Consider the following 16,670-nt stretch of genomic DNA (forward strand, 5'->3'; position numbering starts at 1 on the left):
ATATATTTTAATAAAGGCAGTATTCAAAACACATTTAACCACCCTAAATTGACTTTTAGATTGGTTTTTTGGTTTTCTTTCTGAACAGAGCCTCTATAGTTTCTTTATGGCTGTGTCCAGTTGTGTAGATAAATGTGTTTTGGTGCTTTTAAGATGGCTTCGTCAGACCAGAATTAAATGATGCTTCCATCTTAAAGCATCCATCCTACTGACATTCATCACCTTTTACCTGATTTCTCTCAAACTTAAATTGGCAAAAAAAAAAGGTAACAAAAAAAGTTGCCCACATTTTCCTACGCACTGAGACTAAGCCTCTTGTGTTATTAGTAGCACACTCCCCATTCTGCTTCAGCACCTCATCTGAGAATCAGACCTGCATTAGCCTACCTGCATGGCAGATAGTGTGTGTAGTAACGGCTTTCTCTCTCTGGCCTGATGTAGTTTGTGTGTTCTCCCTTGAGAACGGGCCTGTATCTGAGTCCTGCTGCTTCTATTTGCATGTGCTTCTCGCTGTTTTTCTTCTGAGATATATGAATCACCTCTGCTCTGTCTCTGAAGTGCTTGATCTCAAATGTTGTGGGTGTGTTGTGTGGTGTGTGTGTGTTGGTGTTGTGTTGTGTGTTGTGTGTGTGGTGTGTGTGTGTGTGTGTGTGTGTTGTGTGTGTGTGTGGTTGGTGTGTGTGTGTGTGTGTGTTTGTGTGTGGTGTTGTGGTGTGTGTGGTGGTGTGTTGGTGTGTGTGTGTGTGTGTGTGTGTGTGTGTGTGTGGTGTGTGTGTGTGTGGTGTGTGGTGGTGTGGTGTGTGTGTGTGTGTGTGTGTGTGTGTGGGGTGTGTGTGTGTGTGTGTGTTGCAGTCATAAGTTCCTGTAATTTAAACTAATCACCAACCTGAGTGTGTTTTGCTTCATTTATAGTTCAAGAGGGTTGTTAATATTATCGCTTGCATCATCCTGTTTTTGTTTGACTAGAAGTGTTTCAAAACAGCATGCTTATTTTCAGAGATGAAGCAAGATGTGAGCTAAAGAGATATTATCTGTTGTCGTGTTTAAACCTGCTGCATGTGTGTGTAGATGACATTTGCAGAGTCTCACAGACTTATGACTACATTTAAGTGTCCTTAAAGTGCTCTCACTCAATTAAGATGTAATGCCAAGAAAAACGTCCTGCTACCACCTTTTGTTTTAGGTTTGAACTGATGTAGAATTGCACAGTGCTTTGCTCTGTGCCAACGCCAGATAAATCATGAAGGCTTACATTTGCTTGTGAACTTTATGATGACCTTCTGATGAGGTGGTGTGTGTGCTGCTATGTTTGGTTCATGGCCTTTCATACATTTTTCTTTGTATTCTTTTGGATCGTTACATAACATTGAGTTTTATTGTCCAGATGTCTTTACGTATTCTGCAGCGGAGGTGCTTCATCATTGTAATGTTTGACTTTTAAGTCCTGATAGTTTTAGTGCAATTTGAATACCTAGATGTGTGTCATTTCTCTGAGATGAGGAGATAGTGACCTCTGATGGATATTGTTGTTGAAATGTTATGGGTGCAAAGAGAATTTGAGTGATGAGTGTGTTTCAGAGTTTTGGTGTTGATATCGGAGGCTTTGGTGTGTCTGGTCTGCTCACCAGATGACGAGGTAACAGTGGGGAAGTTCTATGCCACATTCCTGATACAGGACTACTTCAGGAAGTTTAAGCGGCGCAAAGAGCAAGGTCTTGTAGGAAGGCGCTCGTGGGAAAAGCTGAACACAACCATGGCTCTTCAGGTGAGTAAAGCACAATCTCATACATTCGCTGAGTGAGATGAATTAACAGTGATTATATTAGAGCCAACGTCAACTCTGTCTATGACAACAGAAAAAATTACTTTCAAAAGTCAGCCTATTATCTTCAGTAGACAAAGCGACTTGCCAGGCGACTTAGAACATACTATATTATTTTGTAGTGCTCACATAACTGAAAGACCACTTTAGAAACAGGATGATCCAAATCAAACTGTCTTTTTACCAAATAAGTATTTCCTATGAGAACTTTTATCCAGGCTAACCAGAATGTTACATTGTTATCAGTGTTTATGGATAACACTGACGTCACTGAAGTGTACTCTGGTAGAAAAAAAATGTTAGCTCCTAAAAATATTAGGTGCTAAAAAAAATTCAACAATAATACTTAACCTGACAGAGATACACATCTGGATAAACCCCCTGTGACATCTGTCAGATCTGGTATTATGGTTTCTCTCTTGGCAGGCTGGCCTGCGCACGCTGCATGACATCGGACCAGAGATCCGTCGAGCCATATCATGTGACCTGCAAGGGGCGGGGCTAGTAGAGGCTGATGGAGAGGAAGAAGAGGATATATACAGGGTAAGTATCCTTGAAGAAACACTTTTTATTTTTTTAGTTATTGAAGGACACTTTTCCTTATATAGGCCAATCAAAACAAACCATTGTTATGGAAATCTAAAAACCCCAATACTGTAGAGTACACGTCAAAGTGATCAAATCAATGGTGAATCAGAGAGTTGTCTTTCTGGTGATGTTTATTCGAGGCCTCAAACAAACATCAGATACAATAAGATATAGACACAGGTCTCACAGAGCATAGGATAGTCTGCGCGAGTGTGCGCAGTTCAATATGATAGCAAAGCTTATATTGAGGAAAGGGTGGGAAGGTAATAAATCTGTCTTCACACGGTCACATTGTTATTAGACACATGTCCTTGAGCTGTAGATCTCAGGAAAGGCAAGTTCTCCTGTGACTATGTGTGAGTCTTTCATAATAGCAGCTGTGGCCTTGAAGTAGAGTAGATAGAAGCAAACAGTACATCTAACCAAATGAGAAGCATTTGGTTACTTTGAACATATAAGGAATATAATAAAAATTTCCACTACACCATGTTCCTCTTGTTTTACATCCTACACTTTTAAGAGAGGTTTCTGTTGATTTAAAAAAAATTACTTTCAACTAACAAACTGCCCTTTAGATGATTCACTGTTACAACACACATTATATTTGGCATTTTTAAGAATTAGTGAAAGTCATTATCACGTACATACTGTGCCTGTCACTCATTGTTAACATTATTGCCTTTTCTTTATGTTTTGAATGTCTATTTAATCATTGTACTTGTACCTCTGGTTGCGATTCCTTAATTTAAACATTGCTTATCTTAGAAAGTGGTACTTGTAAAGAGCTTACTGTGTATAAACCTGTTTCTGTCTTAGTACTCATTGGTTTCTGGTGTCTCTCTGCTGCAGCGTAACGGAGGCCTTTTTGGTAACCATGTCAACCACGTGGGTGCAGATCAGCAAGGCTACTCTCACCCGACCACCGCCACCCAGCGGCCACTACAGATCTTGCCCTTTTCCTGCGGGGGCTCCACCGGGCCAACCCAAACAGGCAGGAGGGCCAGCGAGGGCGACGCAGGAGAGGAGACGGAGATGAACTCTTCACCTATCCAGTACAACCATCATTATCACTCCCCCCATCCGTATAATAACCCCCACTGTATTCCCACCTGCCATCAATCGCCAATCCCCTCCAATGCCAACCTCAACAACGCCAACGTACCCTCGCTTCTCTCCATGGCCAATGGGAGGCAGCAGAAGTGTTTGTTAGGGCGAGACCGTCCGTCCTCTGCCAAAAACCCGGTCATCAGTGTCCACCTACAGCAGAGGAGTACACAACAAGCTTTGGAAGTCACACTCCAAGGTCAGTGAAAAAAAGGATTATAGTCCTTCAACATATGCAGTAGGCGTCTCTAAGAACTGTGTAATATCAGTAGAGGAACTGTTTAAATAAGAATCATAAACCAAAGCAGTCTTACCAGCATTTTGTATGATAAGGAAAACTGACTTCAAAGTGTATTTGAGTAAAGAGAGTATGACTAAGCCAAGCTGATATACTGTCCTGTAGGGCTGGTTGATCATTCAATATTCTCAATTAATCGTCACAGATCTATGACATGAATATAATTAGCTAAAACAAATCTTAGTTATGAGGAATAACAATGGAAAAAAGGGCATGTTTGATAGAAACCCACCCTGAACCACCCTTCCATGATGACAAAAAGTAGCTTTTGCTTTCAGAAAGTCTCACGTCATGATACTCCTCCCGTAACTCCTGGCATTGTGTGCCCAAACTCCCACTTGTTTTGTTAACATTCATTTTTTTTATTTATTATAGTAGAAATGTAAGCAAGCAAATGTGAGCCAAAGCAATTTAAGGTTATTTGTAGTTGAGAATGACTCACTAATATAAAAATAATTATACAACAGGTGCAACTTTCATTCGTGTAATCTTGTCTATTTTTTCATTGCATGCTACCTCTCTTTCCGTCCCTCTCCCGATTATACCGCTCCTCTCCTCTGAGCAGGACACGCTACTATGAGGCCTACATTAGGTATGTGCATGATTTTAGTTTTTTTTCACAGTATGATTTTTGGTGTGTGACACAAACTCGCTGTGAATGATTCTTACTAATAAAAAGAGATGTGTCTGTTTCAAAGCATGCAATAGAGGATGAGCACTGTGGAGAGGCCTTGTGATGTTTACAGTAATAACATGTCCGCATAAAATCTCCAGCAAACAGTAACTGTGAATAAAGTCATCATGTAATTCCTATATGTGAATGATCATCACATTTCTACAGATAAATGTTTGACTTGTTTACGTTTGACTCAAAGGTCAGAGAGCAGCAGTGGGCTCTACCCCACCATTCGTCGAGAGGAGTCAGGGGGCGGAGACAGCGATGAAGAGCGAGGCTCGGGAGAGTACTTTAGTGGGGAGGAGTTTCAAGAAGACGACATCATGGTCACAAAGGACAGGTAACAGCAGCTGTCAGCCCAACAGGATGTAGCGGCGTATCTTGTTTATATTACTTTATTTATATGTATTATCTCAATGGCAAGAATGTATGCAGCATGTATCACTTTTGATTCATGGTGCATCGCTGGTATCATACTCTCCAGTAACAACATAATAACAATTAACTTATTTGCTACCTTTTTCTCTCTTTTTACCACTTTGTTTTATAACGCTGACATAATTATTTGGGCGACATTACCGCATTTAAATAGGTAGGGCGAGTATATTAGGTATATTGTAGTGCCGTGAAAAGAGAGTCGGAGGTGGTGTATTAAGAATGGAGTTCCAATCTTTATTATCCATTAATGTCAGAGAGGTTAACACATGAACTGCTCTGCCTGATGAGCTAGCAGGAATGGCAGCTAAAGCTACAGGTGTTCCCACTAAAGGGTCCGTGTGGCAACACAATAAGCAAGGTGATTTATGGTCCCACCATGGTGTCACCACACAAGCCCCCCCAGAATTCACACATAAACAAAATCAGCATGGCGGGGAGGAACGACACGCCGACCCCCACGACTCCTGAGCACGGGAGTCGAAAAGTGACTTCCGCCTGTGCGGCCCCGGAAGGGGAGGGACCGGAACAACAGGTCTTAAATCCGTGACAGGGGACGAGGCCGGGGGGCGGCCCCGTCGCGGAGGTCGAGCCAGCACCACAGGCTGGTCCAAGTCCAGGTGAGCAGCCTTCACCCGGTCCACCGAGACGTGCTCGGCCTTGCCACCCAGGTCGACCACCAGGTGCTTGTCCCCGTGCTCCAAGACCCGGAAAGGCCCATCATAAGGGGGCTGCATGGGGCCTCTGTGCGCATCGTGCCGGATGAACACGTGCTCCGCCGAGCGGAGCTCTGCGGGAACCTGGGACACCTGAGTACCGTGCTGAGTAGTAGGGATCGGAGCAAAGGCCTCAGCGGCGTCCTGCAGGAAAGCCCTGGGCCGACGCCGACCAGGGAACGGTGCGTTAGGGAGGAAATCCCCTGGAACTCTCAACGGCTGCCCGTAGACCATCTCAGCCGTTGAGCACTGCAGGTCTTCTTTAGGCGCAGTCCTCAGGCCCAGCATCACCCAGGGCAGCTTGTCGACCCAAATCCCGTCCTTAAGGCCGGCTTTGAGGGCAGCCTTCATGGAGCGATGGAAGCGCTCGCAGAGGCCGTTAGCCTGAGGGTGGTAAGCGGTAGTCTTACAGCTTAACCCCCAAACCGCCTGCCACGGCATTCCAGAGTTCGGACGTGAACTGAGAGCCCCTGTCTGAGGAAATGTCCAACGGGGTGCCAAAACGACACACCCACTTTGCAATGAAGGCCCGGTCAACGTCCACGGCCGACGTCGAAACGAGCGGGACCGCCTCCGGCCAACGGGTCGTCCTGTCCACCATGGTGAGGAGGTAGGAAAAGACCTGAGAGGAGGGCAACGGACCAACCAGGTCAATGTTGACGTGGTCAAACCTCCTCTCAGGCACTAGGAAACGCTACAAAGGGGCCTTCGTGTGGCGGTGCGCCTTCGTGTGGCGGTGCACCTTAGCGCGCTGACAAGCCACGCACTCACCAGCCCAAGTCCTCACGTCCTTTTTCAGCCCATGCCAGACGAACTTCGCGGCCACCAAGCGCACCGAAGGCTTAACGCCGGGGTGTGACAGTCCGTGCACTGCCTCAAACACAGAGCGCCTCCAGCTGGCGGGAACGACTGGCCGCGACAGGCCTGTGGAGACGTCACACAGGAGGGTAACGCCCGCGTCGCCGAACACCACGTCCTCCAAGCGCAGCCCCGCGCCGGGGTCTGTGACCTGGTCCGCCGCCATGCGAGTATAGTCCAGGCCCAACTGGACGGCTCCGATTGCGACTCTGGAGAGGAAATCTGCAACCAGGTTCGACTTGCCAGCCACGTGCTTAATGTCTGTGGTGAACTCAGAGATGTAGGAAAGCAGCCGCTGCTGACGTGCCGACCAAGGCTCCGCCACTTTAGACATGGCGAAAGTGAGTGGCTTGTGGTCGACAAACGCCGTAAACTCCCGGCCTTCCAGCATGAAACTGAAGTGCCGCACGGCCAAATAAAGACCCAGGAGCGCACGGTCAAAAGCGCTGTACCTGCGTTCTGGGCGTCAGCTGGCGGCTGAAAAAGGCGAGCGGCTGCCAAGCGCCTTCCACCCACTGGTCGTGCACCGCGCCGACCGCGTAGTCCGACGCATCCGTGGTGATGGAGATGGGAGCCGTAGATGATGGGTGTGCCAGCAAAGCCGCCTGAGCCAACGCGGTCTTGACCTCAGCAAAAGCGACGTCCACCTCTGCCCTCCAGTCGATCGCCTGGACGGGGGTCTTGCCCTTCAATGCTTCATACAGCGGCCGCATGATGTGTGCGGCCCGGGCGATGAAACGGTGGTAGAAGGTCACCATCCCCAGAAACTCTTGGTGACGCGGTGCCCCAGGAAATCAATGTCAGACACCCCGAACTGGCACTTTGCAGGATTGATGATTAATCCGTGTTCGTTGAGCCGCGTGAAAAGGGCTCGGAGGTGGGACAGGTGCTCCTGCACTGAAGCGCTGGCGACGAGTATGTCGTCGAGGTAGACAAACACAAACGGCAGGTCCCGCAGCACCGAATCCATCAGGCGCTGGAACGTCTGAGCAGCATTCTTGAGTCCAAAAGGCATCCGCAGGAACTCAAAAGTCCAAAAGGCGTTATCACTGCTGTCTTGGGAATGTCCAGAGGGTGCATGGGCACCTGGTGGTATCCACGCACCAGGTCCACCTTGGAAAACACCCCCGTACCGGCCAGATGCGCCGAAAAGTCCTGAATGTGCGGCACCGGATAGCGGTCAGGCGTAGTGGCGTCGTTGAGTCGGCGGTAAGCCCCGCACGGGTGGAACCCGCCGTTCGGTTTGGGGACGACGTGCAGGGGGGAAGCCCAAGGACTGTCGGAGCGGCGGACAATGCCCAGGCGCTCCATGGTTGCGAACTCCGCCCTCGCTACAGCCAGCTTAGAAGGGTTCAGCCGCCGGGCCCTGGCCTAGACAGGAGGCCCCCCGGTAGTGACGTGGTGCTCCACGCCATGCTTAGTGGTAAGCGCAGAGAAGGTGGGCAGCGACAGGTCTGGAAACTCGGCCACAGTCTGAGAAACGTGTCTGCCCCCGGCAGCGAGCCCGACAGCCCCAGGGTTTTGCTGCGCTGCCAAGTGTGCACATGAGGGAAGAAAACGTTAAGGCATCAACCAAACGCCTATTCTTAACGTCCACTAAGAGTCCATGAGCACACAAAAATCCGCTCCGAGGAGGGGAAAAGAAATGTCCGCTGTCACAAAATCCCAGCTGAAACGCTGTCCTCCGATGCACAAACACATAGGCCTCACGCCGTACGTGCGAATGGGACCGCCGTTAGCCGTCGTCAATCGCGGTCCGTGCCCACCCCGGGTGACGTCTTCACTCAACGCTGGAACTACGCTCCATTGAGCGCCCGTGTCACACAGAAACAGGCTCCCCGAAACGCTGTCGCTGACGAAGAGGAGCCTGCACGTGCCGCCGACGCTTAGGGCCACTGAGCGCCGGCCCCTCCGTTTCCCGGGGGTTTGTAGCTGCACGGGGCGATGCATTTCTTCGCCATTGTCCCGAAACGTGCGTGGTAAAAGCACTCTCCGGTGTCTCCACGCCAGCTCGATACAGCCCTGTCCTGCCTCCGCCACGCTTTCTTGACTGCAGATGGGCCGCTGAGCGTCGCGGCTAACGTCTCTGCACCGGGCTGTTGTTGTAGCCAGGAAAAAACGATCCGCTTCCTCAGCCAAGGCACGGGGCTCCGTGACAGGCGTGTGGCCAGCGCCGTCTGGACCCGGGGAGGCAAGTGACGCAGGAAAATCTCCGTGAATAAAATCCGGGGATCTTCCCCCCCTAGCAGATTAGCATTTTCTCCATTAGCTGGGATGGCTTGCTGTCTCCTAGGCCTTGAATGTCAAGTATCTGGCGGGCCCTCTCCTTAGCAGATAAGCTAAATGTCTTAAGGAGAAGGGCCTTAATCGCCTCATATTTGCCATGGTGTGGGGGGGCTGCGATAAATCCCACCAACTTGGACGACGTGGAGCTCCCCAGCGCTGCTACCACATGGTAATATTTCAGGTCCCCGTCACGGACCTGTCGGCAGGCGAAATGTGCCTCCACGTGTGCGAACCATGCCTCCGCGGCGTGCTCCCAGAATTCCGGCAGCTTTATGAAAACATCGCGCTCAGCCATGTTCGTTAATTTTCCGGAAACTTTCTCGGAAAAGTCAGGGTCACCAGTGTAGTGCCGTGAAAAGAGAGTCGGAGGCGGAGTTCCAATCTTTATTATCCATTAATATCAGAGAGGTTAACACATGCACTGCTCTGCCTGATGAGCTAGCAGCTAAAGCTACAGGTGTTCCCACTAAAGGGTCCATGTGACAACACAATAAGCAAGGTGAATTATGGTCCCACAAGGTGTCACCACAATATAAAGGTTGGCGGCGTTTCCTCTTATCTCAAGCAATATTCAAGTTTTGTCTAGTTAATTTACTTATTGTATCTAAGGGAATATGTATGGGATTAGTTTTGTATCATAAAGATAAACCAACACTTTCTCAGAATAAACCAATACTATGAGTTTAAAATAAAATAAAAATAAATTTCAAAAATAAAACTAAGTTGCAAACAAATCCTTTGTGTAATCATGTAAACTACAAGTCTTTTTTCTTTGTTTTAACATAGGTTTTGTTTGCAGTTCTTGTTTCTTCTTCTCTCAATGATCAGACTTTTGCTCGAGCTGCAGCTCTCTCATTTTGCGCTCCTTCACTTTTTGTTTGAGATTCTGACACAAACGTCCCAGGTGGGCGGGACTTTCAGGGGTGCGTCCCCATTGGCTACTCAGTGTTTGAGTGACAGCCCAGTCCTCCAGTGATTGTACATGATTACACAAATGATTTCTTTGCAATTTATAGTTTCATTTTTGAAATGTATTTATCTTGCTTGACATTTTTCTTCTTTTAAACTCATAGTTTTGCTTTATTCTGAGAGAGTGTTGCTTTATCTTTATGATACAAAACTAATCCCATAAATATGCAGGGTTTTTTAAAATAAATTCATGAAGTAAATCTTGGAATTATTACCTACAATGGCTCTTAATACAGCATAGTAACATGAACAAGATATGAGGTTTTTTTTAAACTTTTTGTTCCACAGATTGTTCAACAGGGACCAGCGTGATGCAGAGGCAGACCTTGACCACATGGTTTCCAGGGGCGACCAACAGCCTGATGGTTACTTTGACGATGACCAACAGCCGATCTACCAAGACGACAGGCGGTCACCCAGGAGATGGCTCTTACCCTCGCCTCAAGGTGATATGCAACAGCACAGCAACTGTAGTTAAGTTTATTAAGATGAGTGATTGAGAAGTAATTCAGATTATTTAAAACAGTAAGATTAAATGTTTTTATTTCAATGATCAACAATATCAATTTTATCAATCTGTTACAAATACCAATAAACTAGGCTGATTCATTCACCTTCAAATTAACAAGTCGTGTTTCTGTTATTTGGAAGCAGCTTTTTGGAATTAATACAAAGGGAAAAAGTTAATAAGTCATCTGGTGTTATTATTACATATATGTATGCGTTAAATTATCTTTTTTCCCCTCAGCCTGCACAAGACCAACATTCAGTTTTGAGTGTCTTCGTAGAAGAAGTAGTCAGGATGATGCTCCTCTCTCTCCATCCTGCACAGCTCTTCCACTGCACCTTGTACATCAACAGGTACACACACACACATTTTTTATATTTGGATATTGTGATGCATTCATCTACAGTACGTCCCTGTTTTGCTCTTCTCTTTACCCCAAAATGCCTGCCTTTTTTGTTCGCCCCTCAGGTGATGGCGGTGGCCGGTCTCGATGCCAGCAGAATTCACCGCCGGTCTCCGACGCGATCGCTCCGCTCCTGGGTCACGCCTCCTGCCTCGCCCATCAACAGGGACTGCTCGCCCTGCTACACACCTCTCATACAGGTCTGCCTCACTGTGAGATAACTTATTTCTAGATAACGCTCAGGTCGTCTAGCATTTGCCCTAACAAAGGGGTTGTTCATGTCAATATTGGTGGGATGTAAAGGTTTTTAGTGAGCTTTACAGGTCTTAAGGGGCCCTATTATACTTTTGGGGGGTTTACCCTTTCCTTCAGTGTGTTATATAGGTTTTTGTGCATGTAAATAGTCTGCAAAGGCTAACATCCCAAAGTTCCTCTCCCGCACACACCCCCCGTGCTGAAAAGCCTTCATTGGACTCATTTGTTTTCTTCTGTAACGTAGTGACATCACTACGTAACACTCAGGCATTATGAGAGAAATAAATACCTTTTTGAACATTAAAGCATGTAAACATGTCACAGTAGAAGGACAACATACAGTCATGTACGGAGCCCCTAAAGGTTCATGGAGAGGAACAAAAAGTATCTTGTGCGCACAATATACTTCTCGTGCGCACAAGTTAGTATTTCGTGCGCACAAGATACTTTTTTTTTCTTTTTTATTCGCACAAGAAAGTTATTACCGGTGCGCCAAGTAGGAGTGGAGCACAGAGAAGACAACCATTTCATTGCAGACTGTTATGTTTTTGTGGAGAAATGGCAGTGCATACATTATTTGAGATATATTTCAAAACTCGGACTTCATTTAGGGACATTTTGGCCAGGGGTTTAGAGCTATTTGTTAAGCACCGGATTTTGCAAACAGAAGAGTCTGCAGACCAGTCTGCTTTGATCTATGAATTCCTGTCCATGACTCACAGTATCTGCTGCCCACAGCTGTTTTATAGAAGAAAAACTCCTTCACTTTATGAAATCTCTGCGGCACCAGTGGCCTTTACTACGAAGCAGGATTTGCTATTTTACTATTCATTCATGAAGTATATGACGCTGCGCTGTCAGCACGCTTCCTCCATGTTTGTGATTGGTTTAAATGTTGCTAACCCCGTCCCTTTCACGTGAACGCTCTCAGCCGGACAGAGAAACCCTGGTTGATTTTACTGAGTTGATAACAGCTTCGTAGGACCGCTTAGTGAGATCCCGTTTGTTAGGGTTAATTAAGCCGGGTAACTCAAACATATCCAGGGTCTGTTGAACTGGCTTCGTCGTACAGGCACTGGAGGGAAGTAACGTGTAACTCAGCAGAATCTGAGAAGAGCAGCACCAGCTGCAAAGAGCTGTGCCTTTTACTGTTTACTTCACTGTGTTTTCCCTTCATTAGAACTGCTGAATAGAGATTGAGGCTGCTACGTTTAACCACACACACCTATACACACATCGAACTGCCAGAGTATTCCCCCCTCGTTTTATGAAGGAGATTCCGGTCACCGGGGCGCATGATGTGTGTTGTGTGTGTGTGCTCAGCTCCGCTCTGTGTGTGCGTGTTCGGTGTGTTTTGTGTGTGTCCGACACCACCGGCATTTGTTTTCAAATGACCACGAAACAGTTAATTTACACCCATCTGGTTCTCCGTAGTTATATGTGTATTTCCAAGTGAAAGAATTTGTTTAATCTTAATCTCGATTGTAGTGCTTAGTCCTGTCGGAGTGCACCGGAACACTATCATAAAACAAATGCGCACACCACTCACACACACAACCAACACACACACACACACACACACAAACACACACACCACACACACACACACACACACACACAACACACACAACACCACACACACAACACACACACAACACACACAACACACACACACACACACACACACACACACACACACACACACACACACAAGCCCTGCAACAGACATATTCTTCATAAAACTAATATATGGCGTAATAATCGGACAGTTCGATGTGTTTTTCCATCAGAAAGTATCTTGTGCGAACGAGAAAGTATATTGTGCGCACAAATTAATAAAGCGTGGCCTCGTTTTATTTATTTTTCTCTCTATGAACCCTCCAGGGCTCCGTAGTGATGAAACCCTCAAAATGAGCATAATAGGGCCCCTTTAAAAAAGTCAGAGTGATAGTCTTTATAAAGATTGTTCTCAGTCGGAATTAACTATGCTTGCTTAATACATTGTCTGCAAGTGTTTGTAGGTCTTTTTTTCTATAAGTCATGTTCGTGTGTATCTGTGTGTGTGTACTCAGGTGGACTGGCGTAGTCACGGCAGCGTGGGTAGCCTCCCCGGAGCGGGTGATGAAGAGGAGTTCGTGGTATACAGACGGCCATGACGGTCCTCCCAGCCGCAGTCTCTCTCCGTCCCCGCCTGCAGCTGCCAGCAGAGTGCTGCTCTCACTTCCTGCAGAATAGAGGAAGCGCTATCAGTGTGGTGGAGGCTGTGAGTAAAGATTATAAAGGGTCCTCCAACTTTAGAAAAACTCTGATTTAACACATATTTAAATGTATCATAGTTTTAAAGCTGACTTTATATGCGAGTGTAACATTAATACTTTTATTACCAAGCCCTTGATAATTGAAATTGTTTAACCAATTAATTGTCATTTACCAACATCACATTTATATTTGAACAATTCTTAGATTTGATAAGCAGTCAAAACATTTTTTTTCCTGGAACCCCTATGAGGACTGTGAGAATCCCCCTTTGTCTCAACATTTACTTGAAGGTCCCATATTATACTATATTTGAAAATATATATTATAGGGCCATATCTATACAAAACTATCTCTGAATTGTTGTGCTCAAAATACCAAACAGATCACCCATTCTAGGCGTTCGAAAGCGCTGGAGACGCTGTAGTACATATGCCAGGCCTGTAGGTGGCGCTGTAGTCTGCCACAAAAGCAGCGAAGAAGACTTCTCAGATTCAGCCCTTGCAGAGCTGGAAAAGAGCAAATAGAGCGAAATGAGACATGGCTAAAATGCATGATCTGTTGGTATTTTTATTTTTATTTTTTTCAAGATTTGCCATTGTCCAGGATGTAGCTCCTCACAACATACAGTCAGGTTCACCAGGCGAAAAACTAAAACATTTGAAGCCAAAAATAGATGTGTCATCTGCAATAAGCAATGGCTACGGGGAAAGGAACCAACCTCTAAGGCAGGGGTGTCAAATGCAATGCCCGGGGGCCAAATCTGGCCCGTGACTTGATTTTTCTGTGGTCCCAAAAGAGGTTGCAAAGCATATATATGTTTATTATATGGTTACATGAGATTACAGAAGCCCTTTGACCATAAACTACATGTCCCACAATGCATCTCAATTTTTTTAAACTCAGAATTTGACTTTTTTTCTTCTAAATATGCCCTTTTTTCTTAGAATGTGCCCTTTTCTCAGGAATTTGATTCTATTGCATGTCACTTCTTTTTGTTTAAATGTCACTTCTTCTTTTTTTTTTGAAATGTCACCCTCATTTTTTTGAAATGCCACTTATTTTTTTGATTTTTGACTTTTTTTCCAGAATTTGGCTTTTCTTTTTAAATCATTTTGTGACATTCTCACTGAAGAGACTTGCTATTATTTGCCCCAGACTTCTGCTCTCAGACGTAGTTAATTATGAAGTTATTACCCCTATCTGATAATAATCCAATGCAGAGGCAATAATGTAATATAATACATTATTTTATATATATATTTATTTATATATGTATTTTTATATAGTCTAAAGTTACAACGGCCCTTTGAGTGCAGTCATAATGCTGATGTGGCCCGCGATTAAATTGAGTTTGACACCCCTGCTCTATGGTCTCCACAAAAAACTGTCAAAAGACCATTGAGTTGAAAGCAAATAAGCTGGGCAGAGATGACATATTGCTGAGACTGATTGGGCAAGGTCATGACATGGTTGCCAATGATATAGCCTACCACAAACCATGCATGAACAACTTCAAGGCTCAGCGCGTTCCTTCTGGAAAGCCAAGGCTGAATCTTATGCTGTTGCATTTAGTCGCCTTGTGGAAAGAGCTGGAGGCGCCTCTTTTCCATGACCTGTCAGGATTCCTTGTGAAATCATTGCGTGACCGGTACCGAGAAATTCTGAGGGAGCTTGGTATCAAAACTGCAGATCAGTACCGATCGACTACACTGGAATTGAAGCTGCAGCAAACACTTTGATGGACGTTTGTTTCAATCCTTGACCAGACCTGTGGTTCAGGCAATATGCATCAGCTTGTACCCCTCGGTGATGCCCCTTGAGAAGCTGAGGCGACTAGAAGCAGACCATAAGGAGGACCGAGAAATACCATGCATTGTGGCAAGCTGCAAAGATTCTTCGAACAGACTGTGTGAATTGCATGAGGCAAACTCATGAGAAGCGTTCAACTCAGATATCCTTCAAATCTGCTAATGACATGGTTCCTGACTCACTCTTCAACTTCACAGCCATGCTGCTAATGACAAGATACTGGAACTCAATGATGATGGAAGAGTCATTGTTGATCAGCCAACAGCATAGAAAACCATCATTATGTCACAGCACGTCCTCCGGCATGTTTCTAGTGTATCAACACATTTGGCCACTATCTACCACTTATTCAACAAGACACGTAGTAAATCACTCATTATGATGAATAACAGATTGGGGCTTGGGATCAGTTATGAACGTATGCAGCGTCAGCTGAAAGCACAAAGTGAGAAGGTCATGCAGCAGGTTGAAACCAATGGTGTTTACGTCCCAGAGACCATGATGAAAAACAGCGATATCTCCCATGTGTTTGCCATGGACAATCTGGACTGGAAGAAGAAGACACTGGAGGGTGGGAGTTTTAATGCCACCACTTGCAATCATAATTGAAAACCAAAAGATTGTGCGGGTCCAGGAAGGTGCCAGACTCCCCACTTCTACCTCGGACAGAAAGAAGAACTCTCTCTGATGTTACTGACCTACCTGCTCTGCTCCCATGTGTCACGTCTCTGCTAAAGACAGGCAGAGGTCCAGGTCACTTGGGCATATTGAGAAGCTAGAGTCTGGATCAGACCCGGCGTCATGGACGGGCCCCATGGGGCCGGGCCCGCCCATCCAGGATTTGGGCCCGCTGTTTTAATCAGGGCTGAATACAACATTTTAATTGTTTTATTATTATGTTTATTGTTGTTATTTGTAGGGCTTTGTCCTCAAATTTATTTTTATTTTAAACTATGTTGAAAGATTAGTTTAATATCATTTTTTAAATTTTGCTATGAAATTCTGAATGAAATTCTGAATGAAAGGCTGCGCGCGAGACTGGATGCAGGCACATTAGAAGATATCAGTTACGTTACCAACGAGCTAGCAAGCCAGCCAGGACAAGGGAGGGCTGGCAATCAATTATATTTTGAAGAGAAATTGACTCTCAAAGCCCCCCCCCCCCCCCCCGAGTGTTAGTGATGCTTGCTTATGTAAACACAGACCATATTACTTCCAAAACACGTCACACATTTCCGATATGACTTCAAGTCCACAGCAAATCGGATAAGCTCCGTTGTACCCCCGTTTTTAGAGATGTGGGTAAGGAGAAAAGAGAGAGGGTTTATTTTCTGACACTTTGTGAGTCTCCTTACACACCGGGGACACATATTTATGTATGAAATACATACAAAAGTGCATTTTGCATAATAGGTGACCTTTAAATTGTGACTTGAAATAATGTTTCACTTCCCCAGGTGTTGATCTCCGAGGGTCTTGGGAAATATGCCAAGGACCCCAAGTTTGTGACAGCGACACAAACGAAAATCGCAGACGCCTGCGAGATGACCATCGATGAGATGGAGAGCGCCGCCAGTAACCTGCTGAACGGCAGTATAGGTAGCTGCAGCACAGGGGCCACGAGCAGCGAGGGGCTCGGACTCGCAGGCCGCCTCGCAGCTCAGAGACAGCAGCATCCGGGACT

The 16,670-nt window shown here is 45.9% G+C and overlaps 1 protein-coding gene across 1 annotated transcript in view; it reads left to right on the top strand.

The window, feature by feature from the left end:
* Positions 1-16,670, top strand: part of cacna1db (calcium channel, voltage-dependent, L type, alpha 1D subunit, b) — a 143,125-nt gene that overhangs the window by 122,918 nt on the left and 3,537 nt on the right. Inside the window, 14 exon segments of the mRNA XM_034209119.1 lie at positions 1,629-1,765; positions 2,249-2,365; positions 3,260-3,649; positions 3,651-3,709; positions 4,372-4,404; positions 4,688-4,828; positions 10,041-10,198; positions 10,501-10,613; positions 10,729-10,863; positions 12,991-13,035; positions 13,037-13,105; positions 13,107-13,181; positions 16,444-16,617; positions 16,619-16,669. Coding sequence (XP_034065010.1) covers positions 1,629-1,765; positions 2,249-2,365; positions 3,260-3,649; positions 3,651-3,709; positions 4,372-4,404; positions 4,688-4,828; positions 10,041-10,198; positions 10,501-10,613; positions 10,729-10,863; positions 12,991-13,035; positions 13,037-13,105; positions 13,107-13,181; positions 16,444-16,617; positions 16,619-16,669 — 1,697 coding nt within the window.

This window comes from Gymnodraco acuticeps, unplaced genomic scaffold, assembly GCF_902827175.1.
Source record: "Gymnodraco acuticeps unplaced genomic scaffold, fGymAcu1.1, whole genome shotgun sequence".
Lineage (NCBI taxonomy): Eukaryota > Metazoa > Chordata > Actinopteri > Perciformes > Bathydraconidae > Gymnodraco > Gymnodraco acuticeps.